The sequence below is a fragment of the Alexandromys fortis genome, unplaced genomic scaffold, assembly GCF_014885135.2.
Source record: "Alexandromys fortis isolate MF-2015 unplaced genomic scaffold, M_Fortis_MF-2015_v1.1 scaffold_153, whole genome shotgun sequence".
Lineage (NCBI taxonomy): Eukaryota > Metazoa > Chordata > Mammalia > Rodentia > Cricetidae > Alexandromys > Alexandromys fortis.
Genome location: NW_026068032.1, coordinates 1131496 through 1148789, shown reverse-complemented (window position 1 = coordinate 1148789; position 17294 = coordinate 1131496). Strand labels below are relative to the sequence as shown.

The 17294-nt window shown below is 48.2% G+C and overlaps 1 protein-coding gene across 3 annotated transcripts in view; it reads left to right on the top strand.

The window, feature by feature from the left end:
- Bcat1 (branched chain amino acid transaminase 1) overlaps positions 1-17294 on the top strand; it is a 70574-nt gene that overhangs the window by 14002 nt on the left and 39278 nt on the right. Inside the window, exons 1-3 of one of the 3 annotated variants that reach the window (XM_050164709.1) lie at positions 7978-8199; positions 9400-9468; positions 15533-15733. In XM_050164709.1, the coding sequence (XP_050020666.1) occupies positions 7996-8199; positions 9400-9468; positions 15533-15733 (474 nt within the window). In that variant the 5' untranslated portion in view covers positions 7978-7995. Of the gene's footprint in view, positions 1-7977; positions 8200-9059; positions 9327-9399; positions 9469-15532; positions 15734-17294 lie in introns of those variants that run through there. The other 2 variants (XM_050164711.1, XM_050164710.1) reach the window with 2 other exon arrangements.

The following is a 17294-nucleotide window of genomic DNA, read 5'->3' as shown; positions in this document are numbered from 1 at the left end:
GAGAGAGAGAGAGAGAGAGAGAGAGAGAGAGAGAGAGAGAGAGAACTCAGGAGCTGAGTGTGCACTTGCATGACTTCTGTGGCTTGGGTCCTAGAACCCTAATTAGCGGTTGCAAGGGAATGAGGGAAGGACAGGCCCATGGATGGGAATCAGGTGGGATTCTCTCATGGCCACAGCCTGGAACCCCAGAACTCCAGGAGAGCAGGGTCTTCACTAACACAGTTTCCCCACCGTTCCCCCAAAAAGCAAAAGTCCCAGTGTCATTTAATGGGGAAGTCTTGCTAATCAATTATCTTTAAGAGGTGGGGCCAAGTTAGGGTGTGGCTTTCTGGGACCCAGGTGCTCTCTCTCTCTCTCTCTCTCTCTCTCTCTCTCTCTCTCTCTCTCTCTCTCTCTCTCTCTCTCCCTCGCTGCACAGCTGAGCTTAGACTTCTTGCTTCAGTTTCGTGAGTTTTCCCCTTATGATAAATAAAAATATAATTGCTTGTCTTTAAGCTAGCCTGGTTATTCCCTGAATTGAGTTAGTTTCTGCAGACACTTAATTCTGTCTCCCACAGTCTATGGAAGTTGGGCAAGGCAAAGTATCATGGAAAGAGGAGGAGACAGGAAACAGTTTAGTAAACTAGCTAATTTAAAGTTCCAACCTTAACAGCCAGATTTAAAACCTATTTTTGCTTTGCTTGGTCTTTTGAGACAGCGTCTCACTAGGTAGCCCTGGCTGGTCTGGAACTGCATAGACCAGGTGGCCTAATTAAGGTCTTGAACTCCCAGAGATCCGCCTGCCCCTGTCTCCTGCAGGCTGGGATGAAAGGTGAGCACTAGCGTGCTTGGTTCCAGCTCTAAACAAAAGCATGGCTGGTCTGAATAATTCATCAAATTTCAGACACTAAACATTTAGAAAAGAATGAAGTCACTGCCCTGGACTAGAAATGAAAACTGAACTCATTTCTTCAACCTAGAACTTTCCAAAGAAGATGGCCACACAGAAGGACTCTGGAGCCTCTCAGTTTCTCAGTCTTCGGCAGAAGTGACTGCTTTGAACTTAGCATTTGTACTGATCAGGCTAAAAACCAAAATGGAGCCAGTAGTCCCTAAGTTCTACATTATCTACTCTTCTAGTTTCAACAGACAGAAAACATTTCCTCTGTCCAAGCTCGTATCAGATGTTCCCTGGTGTTAACCAATCGGCTGGTCCCTCTGCTAAGTGTTCTAGCTTGTTGGAACGAAGTGTTTTCCCATTCTGAAACAGAAAATAATGTCAATGTCCACTATGTTCAGCGAGTCCGGGTTTATCCCAGGCTTTTTCAGACCCAGGCCAGCTGGCCTTGGTGAGATCCCAATAGAACATCCCCATTGTCTCAGTGTGTGGGTGCACCTCCTACGTTCCTTGCTCGTGCTCTCTCTCCTTCTGCTCCTGATTTGGACCTTGAGATTTCTGTCCGGTGCTCCAATGTGGGTCTCTGTCTCCTTTCATCGCCTGATGAAGGTTACAATGAGGACTACTGAGAACTCAAGAACAATGGCAATGGGTTTTTGATCCTACTGCACGTACTGGATTTGTGGGAGCCTAGGCAGTTTGGATGCTCACCTTACTAGACATGGATGGAAGTGGGTGGTCCTTGGACTTCCCACAGGGCAGGGAACCCTGATTACTCTTCGGGCTGATGAGGGAGGGGGACTTGACTGGGGGAGGGGGAGGGAAAGGGGAGGCAGTGGCTGGGAAGAGACAGAAATCTTTAATAAATAAATAAATTAATTAAAAAAATAAGACACACATAAAAAAATAATGTCAACCAAGCCAGGGGTGGCATGCTTGTCACAGCAGTATGGAGGCAGAGGTAGACAGACTGCCTCTAGTTTGACGTCAATACTATCTACTTTGAGTTCCAGACCAGCCAGTGCTGCATAGCGAGACCTTGTCTTAAAGCAAAATGAATGAAGCCAGATATTTAAATTAAAAAGACACGCATTGTGTGTGTGTACACGTGTGTGCATGCATGTGCATGTGTGTGTGTGACACACGTAGTCTGACTTGTGGGAAGTAAGTTCCCTCCTAACACCACGTGGGTTTGGGGGTCAAACTCACGCTGTCAGGCTTGGTGGGAAATGCTCGTGCCCGCTGAGTCATCTCTTCAGCCTGTGGGTTTGTCCTTGGTAACCCTTTCTTTAAATCTTTCCCGAGGTTTGCCTGGCAGGAAACATCTGATGGAGGAGCCTCTTGGCAAGCATGGGTCCCACCTCTATTTCACACTTGCTTTTCACCCTCTTTAAAAAAAATCAAAGCCTTTCTTTCATCCTCTCCCAGTGGTAAGCCACAAAAGTTGCTGGGGCAGAAAGAAATGAATGACTTCGGTTATTGCATCTCAAACCCTCTTTTAATCATGCCACCATAAATCCCTGTCTGTCCTCCCGACTTTGTCTCTCTGAAACTTCACTCCCAGTCAGGGAGGAACAGGATCCCAACAGTGGCAGATATCGTACCCTCCACTTAGCCAAAAAGAAGAAAAGAGTCTCAGTGCATAAAACCATGTACTGCTCCAACAGAAGACCTGGGTTCATTTCCCAGAACCCCTGGGTGGCTCACAACAGCCTGTAACTGCAGAGGGATCACACAGCCTCTTCTGGAGCCTGAAGCCACTGTCTTCATAGGCACATACACACAGACACATACCTACACACACAATTAAAAATGAAAAGAAAGCATTTGCCTGGGAATGGTCGTGTATACCTTTAAAGATGAGTTCTCAGAAGCCAGAGATAGGTGCATTTGGAGCTAGCCTGGTTTAAGGTGGTGAGTTCCAAACCAGCTACATAATGAGATCTTGTCTAGAAGTAAATTAAAAAAAAAAGTACGCTTTTAAAAATTGCATATTTAGAGAAAAAGAAGAGAAAGGAAAAACAGTTTCTTAGCAAGCCTTGGAGATGTATTCACGTCCTCTCAATAAGTCCTGCATGTGCCTCCTAGAACTGCTTCACACTTACTGGGCAGACAGATGTGGACCACATCTATGCAGTGGTTCCCATGTCTGTGGACTCTGAATCTGGGACTAGGGACTAGGGCATCTCAGAGGAGCACGGCAGGCTTGCAGTGGTCACATGTGCACCCGCCTCTGCCCCATCTCTCCCTTCCTTCCTTCCTTCCTTCCTTCCTTCCTTCCTTCCTTCCTTCCTTCCTTCCTTCCTTCCTTCCTTCCTCCCTGCTTCCTTCCTCTTCTTCCTCCTCCTTTTTCCTCCCTCCCTTCCTCTTCCTCCTCCTCCTTTTTCCTCCGTCCCTCCGTCCCTCCGTCCTCCGTCCCTCCGTCCCTCCGTCCGTCCCTCCCTCCCTCCCTCCCTCCCTCCCTCCCTCCCTCCCTTCTGGCCTCCTTCCTTCCCTTTTTTCCTCTTAAATTACTTACAGACGTAGGTTTCTTTATGAACACTATGATGTTTGCTTCCCTGCCTTTCCCCCATGGTCCCTTCCCCATTTCTCTGCCTTCACCTCTCCCACTATGCTTCTCTGCCGCTAATATTTCCCCTCACTTGTGTTCTGTTTCCCTTCCCACACCCTGTCCCCCTACAGCTTCCCATCTTGTGACCCCCACCCCCCACCCCCGGCTAGATTCCTGGACTCGGCACATTTACTCCCACCTAGCTACAAATATTTAACAATTAGAAGCTAGGATCGCCATGTGGGAGTAGCATATGGTCCCTGTCTTTATTCCTGGATGAAGTGGTGTAAAGTGAAGGTTAATTTCGACTGTATACTTTGTTACACTGAGAAGGACCCAGAAGAGCTGCTGAGCCAAAGGGAGCCTGTCCACTCCTACCTTGCTTTCTGTTAGGTCTTTCCTCACTCCAGCCAGGAAGTAACTAATATGCACAGGGTCCACACTGTCAAGCATCACAGGTCACACAGGGAGGATGAGGGAAGAGAGAAACAGTATAGGAGAGGGTGTGAATGCCTTAGATATGGATGCTGTCTCCTTTTTATCCAAATTTCAGTGTCTCAGGAGTTTGCTAGCTCAGCAGCGGGAAACCTTACATTTTACCCTGGTCAGTTCTTGTGAGTTTGACACAAACTAGAGTCATCTGGGAGGAAGGAACCTCAATTGAGAAAATCCCTCTACTCCCCTTCTTCTTTGAGCCTAGATTCCTCCTCCTGCCTACCAGTCCTGCCCATCCCTCTACTGCCTAGCTGTAGAAAAACTACTGTCCAGTTTTTCATTGGATCCATCAGGTGTCTTAGGCAGACAAGGTGAAGTAGCAACACATCCTTACATAATGAAACAAATGAAACACTTCTTTACATTGTTAAACAAAGGCTGTGCATACAAATATAACCCACCTTTATACGGTTAAGTAATATTTCTTAATGTAAAGAGATGTAGGGCATCTCTGCCTACTTGAGGAATAGCCGTCAGTCTGTGTGGGCAGCAAGCGCTTTTAACCAGGTCTCCAGCTCCAGGGCATGAACTTTAAAAACAGAGTAGCACCCAGTGCTGGGGTTCCTGTGCATATACAGGAGGCAGACAGATCTCTGTGAGTTCAAGGCCAGCCTGGTCTGCACAGTGAGTTTGAGGCCAGCTACACAGCGAGACAGGAAGAACGTGACAATGTATAGCACAAACTGTTCTCTATGAGCCATGAAGGAAATATCTGTTGTCGGTTTTTAAGCCTCATTTAATTAGGCTTAATGTCTTCCCCTCAGAACTTGAGATGTGAGGCTATTTTGGTGAAATATAAAATTCTGAGCTTGTTTCCAAAAATACACTGCAATCTCTCACGGCTGCTCAAGACCCTTTCCCTCTGCTGATCCTGCAGAAAGAGCTTGAAGGTGGCGGGGGCTTTCAGGCTGATGCTGTCCTCTGTGTGCAGAGAATAATGGGACGTACAAAGGACAGGGAGGGAGGAGCGGGCTCTGGTGTCTGTCCTGTCCGAGAGGGGTCTGGGGTATCAGAGCAGTTACCACATTCGTTTTCCCGGAGACACTGGACTGCCCGCGTTCCGCCTAACACATGACCATCCTGTGACAGATTTGTGTGGTATTCTAGGGATGAGGAGATTCAACCATGACCAGGGATTGGGTCATCTGTGAACCTGCCTCTCAAACAGGTTTGCCACATGGAGGTCTACAGAAGCTGAGCTAAGGAGATTTGAAGTGTCATGGAGTGTTAATTGCTTGGGATAATTGGATTGGAGAGATCTGTGAGGAAAAAGCAAACATAAATAAGAAAAAATGGAAAGAATAAATGCAGAAGAAAGAAAATAGCAGCAGTGTAACCCGAGACCATATCATGTCTATTGTGGCCAAGTGAATTGATTTGCGCTCTTATCACAAGGGCTCCTGGTCCATATTATAAAAGGACAGCGGCAGAACAATAGTAAGCTTTCCTCTAGGCCCACATCTAGATTTTGGACCCCTTAAGTAGTTTTATATATGGGTTCCATCTCATAGAGTGGGCCTTTAATAAAAAATAAGTGGCTGTGGAAAGAAAAGTTTATCTGAGGGATCTAACTGCTGGCCTGTCTGCGCAGGAGGGCAGTGTGTAGACAGCAGGAAAAGCCTTGCTAATTTGATGGAGACAGAGAAGGAAAGGTGTGGGCCAGAAAAGCCTGGGAATTAGTGCGAGATTAGTCAGGCACTAGATGCCCTTGCCGGAGGCTGGGCTGGTAAAGCTGCAGCTTTCCTGGTAAACTGAGACCCGCCGGATGCTGAGTTTACTATTTTTCACCCCACAACAACCTGTCTGTCCACCTGGTCAAGTCACAGTCCTCCTGTTTAAGACATTCTCACCCGCGCTGCCATTTGGGAGGCCCCACTTTGGACAACAGTAACATTTGTGCCTCTGCTCCACCAGTACATCTTGCAGTAGCTGTTGTAGTGACAGCTTCATAGATGGAGTTACTCCTCTGGTGGCGCTCAGCCTGCCTCCCAGCCCAGCGCACCTTCCAGCACCAGGCATTGCATGCTGGTCTGTAGGGATGGAGCTGGGCACTAGCTCGATTTCTCCGTGTTTGATGACATAAGTTAGTTGTGTCTTACCGTCGGGTTATGAAGAGAAACCAATAGCCTTGACAATAGCCTGTGATGTCTGGGAATCCATGGGACCCCTTGGCCAACAAGTCAAGCAGATACAACCTACCCCTAGCACTGGAGGCTCTACGTGGTAGCAGATGTCTCATTGGGCAGCGTCTCCCCCATTCCATGGTGATTCCACTTAAGTTCTCTTCTTATCGGTATATATTTTAGGAAGTTTTATAGCACTGGGTTTCCACACGGCTTTCCAAATGGCCTCTAGCGTTCTTTGTCCCTCCCCATACATCGTCCCTCCTTTACTCTTCTGCCCACCTGTCCCTATCAATCTTTAATTGCCCTTTGTCTCTTTAGAATACTCCATTTCTGCTTTCCGGGAAGGTCCGCTCTTCTCCCTGCTCCTTTACCAGCTACCCGTCCTCTGTGATCATTCCCCGAAACAAATATTTAGAGCTGAAAAGAGAACACTCACACATAAGAGAAACCTCATTCTCTGTCGTTTGGGGTCTGGGTGACCTCATGGTGGTTGTTCCCAGCTCCATTCACTTACTGGCACACTTCATTTTTCTTAACTCTTGAGTAATTTCCTTTGTGTAAATGAACCACACTTTTATTACTCATCAGTTCATTGACGGACATCCAGGCTGTTTCCAGTTCTTGGCTGTAATGAGCAGAGTGGCCATGACTATGGATGAGCCGTAAGATGTAGGTCCTTTGGACATCGGCCCAGGAGGGCTAGAGCTGGGTCTTTAGGTAAGCCAATTTTCAGCTTCTTGAAGGCCCCCTGTGGTGGGTCATATCCTGGCCAGGTGTCAAACAGGCCCAACTAGTTAACTCTTTAGGGAGAGATCAGTAGAAGACAGTATAAGAACTTTGGAGGCAGATCAGAATTCCTTTCTCCACTCTGGCTGGAGGTTGAACTTAGTTCGGTTCCTTTGTTAACCAGGATGAAGTAGGTCTCCTTTAAAAAGGCCTCAACAGAGTTCTGATGTTTTGCACACAGAGTTTTACCTGGGAAGCAGCAGGTGGGGTTCAAAGCTTACCAGGGGGGAAGGATCCACCCTCTACTGACCTCCGAGAAAGCAGTTCTCTGTCCAGCTACTTAATTGCAGGACTTTGAAACCAGGTGGATTTAACTGCCTTCTCCCTACAATACAGGGCCAGCTCCCCATTTCAAGATCAGGAAGGTCAACCCAATGCCCACAATTGATTTCCGAAGGAGGGCTCACCATCTGTAGGCTGACACTGACCCAGAATCCTTGGGACCATAGTGTACCTTAGTAACTATAGACAAATATGCCCCAACATTAAAAACAAAAGAAGAAAATACATATAAGAGACACTCTTCAGGCTGTTGGAACAGGACAGGGTTTGCAACTTGGCGCTGGAGAGCGGATGGAGGGGACTAAAGCTGCCCTACTCTTCCCTGCCCTTTACTAAGCCCAGAAATATCTCCAAGCCCCCTTAGCCCCTCTTTCTAACGTTGCTAGCATGGCCCTCTGTCAGGAAAATGCCAAAGCAGTATACCTGGCCATTTTAAATTATGTGTCCCGAGTGCAGGCACTCAGAGCCCAGCTGTGTGGGATCTCTTGCAGGTGGGGGTGGACATGGCAAGCGCTCATTCCCTGAGTCATCCCTCCAGTCCCTAGTTTTTTGTTTGTCTTGGAGACACGGTCTCACTGTAGCTCAGGTTTGGCCTGAATAGCGCCGCAATCACTCACCAGCTAGGGTTAAAAGCGACAGCCACTTTGCTAGCAGGGTCGCTGCTGGGTAGTAAGGCCCTGCGGGCACAAATGCCGGTCCCCAGCATAAACCCTAGTCCTTTTCCCTTCCGAGTTTCAGAGAAAGCCATTGTGATGTAAATGTGTCGCAGAAGTGTCCTGGGTCCTGCCCCACTGAGTTCTTGAGTAAAACGCCTGTGCTCCTGGGCCCTTGATTCGCGTGCCCAGCCCCGCGTGACTGCGCGCACACACGATACGGAGATGCTGCAGCGTCTGCGCTCCTCCCTGTGCCGGGTACTAGCCCGTGGCTCAGCATTCGGACTTCCAGGGCTCAGCAGAAACAGCAGCCCCGGCCTTGTAGGATTCACCGTGCGCCACGTGTCGCCGCTGCGCCACGCATTCCCACACGCCCGCAGCTTCGTCATGGCCTGTTTGCCCCGGGCAACTGCAGCCCTGGCCCGCCAGGTACCCGCATGGGTGAGGGGCGTCAAGGCCCAGCATCCCTTGGGGGACTCTGGGGCCACCGCGGGAGGGCGCCACGAGGCTCTCGGGATCACCGCAGGGCGCCACAGCTCAAGAGGGGATGCCAAGGGGGATTCGGGGGTTGCCACGGAAGACACAGGGATTGAGAGACTCGGGATCAAGGCGGAGGTCGCCACTAGGGGACTCGGGGATGGAGATGATTCTTGGGTGCTCGCGGGGTCGCCACCAGGGACTCAGGGACTGCTAGTGTCTGCAGGGAATTCTGGGGTCATCCTGGGGGTCTCAACCGGCCATGGGGGGGGGTCTCTACTGGGGACTGAGGGTTCACTGTGGGGATTCAGAGGTCGCCACTGGGGACTTGGGGAAACTCATGGTTCTCCACTGGAGACGCAGGAGTCATCACCAGGGATGTTGGGGTCACAAAGTGGAACAGGGAGAAGTTGGGCACAACCAAGGATAGCGGGGATGCCGCCAGGAATGCGGGTGTCACAGCCTGGAAATCTGGAGGATGAGGGAAAGCCTTCCCCACCTCAAAATATCCCACCCCAGCCTCTGCAAGCCTGGACCCCTTCCTTCCCTCCTTTCCAATTATTTAGCAAATTAGCGTCCAGCTTTTTGAATGCCTGCCCCTTTCCCTAGTTAATTCCGAACTTCGGTGTCTTTTATGCATTTAATTGCCACCAGTATCAAGAGGTTTTGTTCTTCAAGTGTGAGGTTTTGGCGGCGCCAAAGCACCAGGGACCCTGCGGGTGGAGAAAATGGTTTCAGCCAGTCCGCGCCCCCTCCCTCTTGAAGCCGCTTGCCTATTGTGCGCCTCTGAGTGACAAGACCATGAGGCTGAGCGCGCTTGGGAGATTTTTTCCCCCCCTATAAATGGCTTAAACCCTCGGTCTAGACGACTCACTTGGACATTCGGGAGACAATTGCTTTCTTGTTCATTGCGGGTGAACCCTGGCTCCTGGGTTGACCTGGAATTTAAGGAGCCTCTCCCCAAACTACTAGAAGATAAGCCAGACCTGGGGCCGGTTGGGAGGCTGGGTCGTCGTTCTGGCTGGAGCTGACGCTGGGTATTGAACCCTCCAGGCTCGGCTTTTCTGTCTTCTGTGATGGTGAGTCCCTTGATCAGGTACCCGCAATGACCCACCTGACTTTGGTTAATGGAGGTTTATTTTTACTTTTAAGGACTGCAGTAATGGATGCCCGGCGCCCTTTGCTGGAGAAAGAGGATCAGAAGTGGCCGAGACTTTCAGGGTAAGTCTGCAGGAGGTTAAGTTGCTAGGTAATGCATTTCACGTTGAGATTGGGGGTTGGGGAATTTTAATTGTAAATTTACACAGATTTCTTGAATTTTAAATTACAGCCGGTGAGGGGAATAGTCATTCGAGATTATTACCAGTCAGCAAAACAAAATCCACTTAGCAGCAAACTGCTTGTTTTATTTTATGAATCATTCATTTTATTGGCAAAGAGTCGATTTTTGATGAATAGGAACCTGAATTTTGTTTTGATCTTTTATTCTTGTCTAATTGAATCAGCTCAGCCCTTCACTCTGCTCCTCCAAGAAAAAGGCACCATGTCTTCCCTCCTTAAAAAATCATAGAACTCACTTACAGCGCAGTGTTTTCGATTTCTTCCCGTCTGAATTATGTGGTTTATGTACGACGTGGCCTCCTGCTTCCCAGGAGAGTTACTCAAGGGATGAAGATAAAGATCTCCGGGTTCATCATCCACCCCACCCCACAGGGTTGTGTGGCTCTTCATGGGTGCTTGGCTCTGCCACTTTGTTGGCTCTGATAGCCACTGCCAACTGTCATCCATAGAACAGAATGTCCTTCTGACCTCACATCCTGGCATAGCTCAGGGAGGGGCTGAAACCTGACTCATCAGTTTTGTACCACAGGGAAGGCTCGGTGTGTGGGGACTGTGCTGGGAACAAACGTGTGTGTGTGTGTGTGTGTGTGTGTGTGTGTGTGTGCTAGATTCAAGATGAGCCTCTGCTCACAACAAAATACAATAAAACATGCTACAGTGAGCTGCTGTGGATTTTGTCTCTGTGGTTTCTGGTGCACTAAGCAATAGGCTTAACCGCTAATCCTTACAGACCTGCTTGGGAGCTTCCAAGACTGCCCTGGTCAGTGGAGGTGGGGTGCAGTTCTCCCAGAAATGCTTGCCTAGAATTCCATCCCCAGCACTTTCCAGAATTCAATTATAATGCATGAAAAGCTTGGGATCGTTCTGGCTGTCCTGGAACTCCATACAAACCAGGCTGGTCTTGGCTTCTTGCTAACCTTTATAAGACAGAGATTCAATTTCTCAAAAGAAGTTATTATATGTTTTTTAACTGAAAGGACTTTATGCTTTTATACAAAGTATTCAGTGCAAGATAAAGTTCATAGTGAAGATAATGTGTTTGTTAACTAAAATTTGTATACAGCTTGATTGTGTGTATTAATGCTTGTCGTGGCTTGAGACAGTATTGATAATCTGGGGATTAAGATTGATGGGTTTTATTGAAAGCTCAGTGCTGGCTGTTGAACTTAGGGCCCTTGTACACAGTAAGCCTCTTTGACTGAGTCACACCCTTAGCCTGGATCTTCTGTCTGCCATCGCCTTGCTCCCAGGTCTCTCCTAGGTTCCTTTCCCACTGTGACGGGGTCCCTTAAAGGGAGGGAGGGTGATGTTTTCTAGCTGGGCCCAGAAAGCAGTCATCTTTGTTTCTACCTAATTCTTTACAAATTAAAAACAAATCTATTGTCATTTTAAAATTTTCATTTGTGTATTAATTATCGTGGAAGGGCATCATGGTGCGAGTGTGGGTGTCAGTCAAGAGGCAACTTGGAGGGGTTGTTCCTACCCTTCCCCACCATGACTTGAGCACCCTGGAGCGAGCCTATAGGTGTGAGTAGTGCGCCTGTGTGTGTGTGTGTGTGTGTGTGTGCAGTAAGTGTGCACATCTCTGTGAGTGCCCTTGGAGATCAGATGCGTTGTATCCTCTGAAACTGTAGTTACAGATGGTTGTGAGCCCCTGGACTCGGTGATGAGACTCAAACCTGGGTCCTGGAAGAGCAGCCTGCACCCTAGCAGGTGAACTGTCTTTCCATTCTTTTAAGGAGCTGTGTGTGTTACCTGTGAGTCTTACCGTGGACACCAGGGTCCTCTTTCAAAGAGATGAGCTCTCTGCGTCTTACGTTGCCCCTGATTGACCCCAAAGCTGTAGCATCTTCATCTTCTTCAGACCCCGTTAGGTTCTCAGAGAGGAGCCATCAGAAGCACTGAGCAGATCAGGGAGTGTTTGTTTACTTATTTTGTACACGTGTATACAGGGTCCGTGTCTGTGCAAATCAGCAAACAACTTGTAGACTGTGACTCTCCTCTCCTACCATGTGGGTTCCAGGTTTTAAACTTAGGTCATCAGGCAAAGCACCTTTACCCACCTAACCATATAGCTGGCCCAGAAACTTGTTTTTAATATGTTGGGTGTTTACCCATGTTTTATTATTTATTAGTTACCATCCTTTCCTGTAATCCTCCAATGTCCATCATATAAAACATCCCTGTACAAATACTGGTTGGTTGGTCCCCTCCCCCCTTTTTTTCTTTCTGAGACAGGGTCTTACCATTTTAGCCTAGACTGGCCTTGAACTAGAAATCCACTTGCCTTAGCCTTTCAAATTCTGGGATTAGAGGTGTATACCAGCCATCTGACATTCTTTTTAAAGATTTAATTTTTACTTTGTGTGTATGAGTGCTTCTCTCTCTCTCTCTCTCTCTCTCTCTCTCTCTCTCTCTCTCTCTCTCTCTGTGTGTGTGTGTGTGTACCACATGCGTGTCTGGTGTCCACATAGACCCGACCAAGATGTCGGATTTCTTGGACCAGCATTACGGATCAGTGTAAGCTGTCATGTGGGTGCCGGAATTGAACCAGGCCCTCTGAGAGAGCAGCCGTGGTCTTCACTGCTGAGCCATCTTCAGGCCTCACCTCACCTCCCTTTGCCCCCAGCCATTGCCTTTAATACCAGCACTCAGGACATAGGGACCGGTGCATCTCTGAGCTCAAGGCCAGCTAGAACTATACGGTGAGAATTGCAGAGATTTCCTCAAATAGAGGAATTCGGAGTTCTTGGTGACATTATGACAGCCACAAAATTGTGTGTTGCTGAGAAAAAACTGGATCCAGGGCATTCTTTATGTTCAAGTCTGAAGGGTTGCAGGGCAATACTCAACTTGCTCAGATTCTTTTCCTGAATCTCCTAAGTGCTTCCCCGCCTAGCTGGCTTGCTCAGGCAACTGATAAGCCACCAGGAAATACAGGACAGACATCCCCCTGCAGGCATCCCTAGTGGTGGCCCCTCCTATGGGCAGGCCTGCAGTAGTGTGGCTTCCTGTACCTGCTGAGGTTTTGGAAACTACAGTCCTGGGGAAGGAGATAACCAGGGCTACAGTCTAGGCCTCTGAGGACTGGAATATGATTGGCGTACGGGGACATAGCCTCCTAATTTGGTCCACCCCTTGCCTGTTTTTCCCAGCTGTGACAGCCTTAGGACCTCTGACCCTTTCCCTGTTCCTTCTCTCATTCCTTCCTGTATTCCTGCTGTAGGGCCTTTGCTATGACCTGCTTGGCTCATCTGCCTGAAGTCCGTCAATCCTAGGTATATAGACGTCCCTCCGCCTGCTCTCTGTGCTCAGCTGCACCCACAGGATTGTAGAAAGCCAAGACTAACATTCCCTTCCCTGCCTGTCACTTTTAATTCAGACGGCCGTTGAAAAGTAAAAGTATTTGTTTTTAATGCTTGAAGACAATTTTATTAAAATTCAAGAGAAAAACAGCAAGGTGAACAAGCTGTAAATCTTGATAGCTGCCTGGAGGAGGTGGCTTGATAAGGGGAGGAGAGAAAGCCTTATTGAAGAACCATGGGCATTCCTGATTACGTCACTTAAACCGGAAGTCAGGGCCATGGATGGCTCAGTGGGAAAAGGTTGCTGTATAAGTGACTCCGTGTCTGATCTCTGGACTGCATGGCAGAAGAGCCACCTCCCAAAGGTTGTCCTCTGACCCCCACAGATGTTGTGGTGTGCCCACACACTTATCACGTGTATAGACACACAATAATAAATACAATTCTAAACCGCCTGTGTGCATTGGCTGTGCAGTGTTTAAGGTATGTCTGGAGGGCCAGAGAGATGGCTCAACTGTTAAGAACACTGGCTGCTCTTCCAGAGGTCCTGAGTTCAATTCTCAGCAGCCCCATGGTGGCTCACAGCCATCTCTGATGAGATCTGGTGCCCTCTTCTGGCCTGCAGGCAGGCATACAGCCAGAGCACTGTTTACATAATAAATAAGTAACGGACATTACTTTTTAAAGAAAAGGTGGGTCTGGAATTCAGTCTCATCCTTCAGCCACACTGTCCATCTTCAGCCTGCCCTGTTCTGTGTCTTCCTTGTCAGAGACCATGGGTGGGACTGGTCATGTACCCCCGTCGGTAGAGTTCTTGCTCTGTGTGCCCCACTCAGACCTGGGGTGGGGTGCACATCTCTAACTCTCAGAGGGCAGAGGCAGCCTGAGTGACGGGAGTCTGACAGGACACCCCCACCCCCACCAAATGCTTTCTCCTCTCTACCTAGGGTTTTTGCTTGTTTGTTTGTTTGTTTACTGTTCTCTAACTGTTCACAAGTTAGGGATCAGCACTGAGGTGACTTTGGCCATTCGTGATGGTCCAGCCCGCTTTGTGAGGAGAGCCTAGGGCAGTTGTTTCCTGTGGCCCTTGTTGCCCTTGCTTCTGTGTCCCCGAATAGGAGGGCTTTGTTCATCGTCTCATCCTCCCAGAACAGAGGGCTTGTATCTGAGGCTCCATTCTCTGCTGGTCCATCTTCAAAGAGGAGAGCGCTTTGATGCTCTCATCCCTGCCCTGTGCATTTGGAGGCATGGGAGGCTTGTGCCCACAGTGCTCTGGGGAGATGGATGGACGCAGCCATGGCAGCAGTGGCTCCGTCCTCAAGGGTCCTCCTGCCCCGGTGAGCAGCACTGTTCCTGGAGGATGCTCCTCCCTTCTGAGAGGTTCCACTCAAGTCGGTGGGAGTGGGGAGTAGCCCCTCCCCTTCCTGCGTCTTTCCCCACACCTGCCATGTGGGTACATCCTAGAGGTGTGTTTCCCATGACTTTACAACCAAAGTCACTGCAGAGATTTGTTTGTGAGTTAGTCTTGTTATGTAGCCTAGGCTGGCCTAGTACTCACTATGTAGCCTAGGCTGGCCTGTTGCTCGCTATGTAGCCTAGGCTGGCCTGGTACTCGCTGTGTAGCCTAGGCTGGCCTCACATTTGTGACTCTCTTCCTCCTTCAGCCTCCTGAGTGCGGGGCATAACAGGTGTCCAGTGCCACACTGTTGCAGGGATTACTGATTTTTATAAGAATATATTTTTAGGGCTGGAGAGATGGCTCAGTGGTTAAGAGCACTGCCTGCTCTTCCAAAGTTCCTGAGTTCAATTCCCAGCAACCACATGGTGGCTCACAACCATCTGTAAGGAGGTCTGGCGCCCTCTTCTGGCCTTCAGGCATAGACAGAATATTGTATATGTAATAAATAAATAAATATTTTAAAAAATATATTTTTAGATGTATTCATTTTGTTTTATATGTGTTTGGCCTTCATGTATGTGTGTACATGTACTGCGTACATGCTTGGTACACACAGAGGTCAGAAGACAGCATCTGATCCCCAGGAACTTTGGATATATGAATGGTTGTAAACGTCACCATGTGGGTTCTGGGAATTGAGCTTGGATCCTCTGCAAGAACAACAAGAGCTCTTTTCCACTGAGCCATCTTTCCAGCTCTATGATTATAGTTTTGTTTTAAATGTTTTTTATTGCAGTAATTTCTTGTGTGTGTATGTGTATACGTGTGTTTGTATGTGTGTGTGCATGTGTGTGTGTGTGAGGGTGGGGAGGGAGGATGAGAATGTGTGTGTGTGTGTGTGTGTGAACTCCGAGCGCAGGTTTGGTCTATTTGCTTCTCTCGGTGTTATGGTGTTATGCTTGGGTTGCTCTCTGAGACTTGTTTTGTTTTTCAGACAAGGTTGGTGAACTTCTGAACCTCTTGCCTCTGTGTCTTTTAGTGGTGTTGGGGGGTTAAATCCAGGGCTTCTTGCACACTCAGTGTGCACTCCTCCAACTGATGCATGTCCTCAGACCCTCTAGTGTTAAATTATCTGCTCATTGCAGACATCAAGAGACGCCATTCACTTGTGGACCCTTGGACCATTTAGCTGGTGCGGTTCTGATTGCTTTCCCTCACGGTGCTCATTTCTCGTCCACAGGCCAAAGACCTCATCATCACACCAGCCACCGTGTTAAAGGAAAAGCCAGACCCCGACTCGCTGGTGTTTGGAACTGTGTTTACCGATCACATGCTGACGGTGGAGTGGTCCTCGGCGTCAGGATGGGAGAAACCTCACATTAAGCCCTTTGAGAACTTGTCTCTACATCCCGCCGCCTCCGCTTTGCACTACGGTGTGGAAGTAAGTGCTTGGGAGCTGCTGGGAGCCATGAGTCTCCTCCTTGTTAGCTTCTCTGGGCTAGGCAGGCTCAGCTGTCATTACTGAAGGTTGCCATGCATGTCTTCCGATTTCTCCTGCAGCCAAAAGGACTGAGGACACATCTAAGAACTGGCTTTGCAGATTGTCTTGGTTTCTTTGTGATGCTAGTTTAAAAAAGTACCGGTATATACGTAACTAAATGTATCTGTCTGCGTGTGTGTATATGTATATGTGTACACACACACACACACACAAAGGATAGTGAGGAAAATTAGAACCCTAAAGAGTCCACACGAAGCCAGGTTTGGTGTTCATGACTGTCACCTCAGTTCTTGGCAAGCTAAGCAGTGGTGGGCAGAAGGTCCAAGGCTAGCCTCGACTATGCAGTTCATTCCAGAGCAGCCCAGGCAGGCCATGGAATGGCACCTCACAGAGCCCCAAAGCCGTGACTGTTGCTATTTTATTTATTAAGTTCCTTCTTTACTCAGATGCCCGTGCTAACTGCTGTCTTGTAACCAGCCTGAGGTTTGTTTATTAAGGGATGGTGTTGAATGTGCTCTTTCATGTTTGAGGATCCATTTCCTGGTCCTCTGCAGATACATGGTTAACCAGCTCCACCATTGTCTTGGTCCTACATTTCATTTTATGTGACAGCTTTTTCCAGAATATTGAAGGTGCTAGAGATAAACGCTACCAAGGGCTTGAAAAATGACCATAGGAAAAAAAATATCAATAGCAATGATAAAAATAACCATTTCTGGAATTAAATTCCAGTGCTGCTCTTTGTAGAGATCTTGTACTTTCTTTTTTATTAATATTTATTTATTGTGTATACAATATTCTGTCTGCATGTATGCCTGCAGGCCAGAAGAGGGCACCAGACCTCATTACAGGTGATTGTGAGCCACCATGTGGATGCTGGGAATTGAACTCAGGACCTTTGGAAGAGTAGGCAATGCTCTTAACTGCTGAGCCATCTCTCCAGCCTGAGATCTTGTACTTTCTGTAGATCATTCTCATTTAATTATTTGTGTTTAAAGTTCAGATTTCCCACCTTACCTTGGCGTCATTCTTTTAATGACCTGAAGTGAGAAGCGTAGGCATCAGCATTCAGGGCTCCGTGGTTAGGGCACTTGCTGCTCTTGCGGAGGACCTCAGTTCAGTCCTCAGCACCCATCCCAGGCAGCCCACAGCTCAAACTCCCAGCAGATCAGATGCTCCTTCATGCCTCTGGGCAAGCACACGCACGTGAACAGGCATGTATATGCGTATACAAATAAAAGAATCTTAAAGAGCTGATGTTGCAAATTAAAAAAAAAACAGGGTCTAGAGGCAGACAGAGACGGGGCTCAAGTTCGATTTCAGGTGCTTCTGGAGGTTTATGGAACTTGGGGAGTGTTGTAGGCGGCTTGTTTGTTCCTGGTTGCTCAGCCCCGAAATAATCACAGAGAAACCATATTATTTGCAATACTGTTTGGCCAATAGCTCAAGCGTATTCCTGGTTAACTCATATCTTAAATTAACCATTTCCATTAATCTGTGT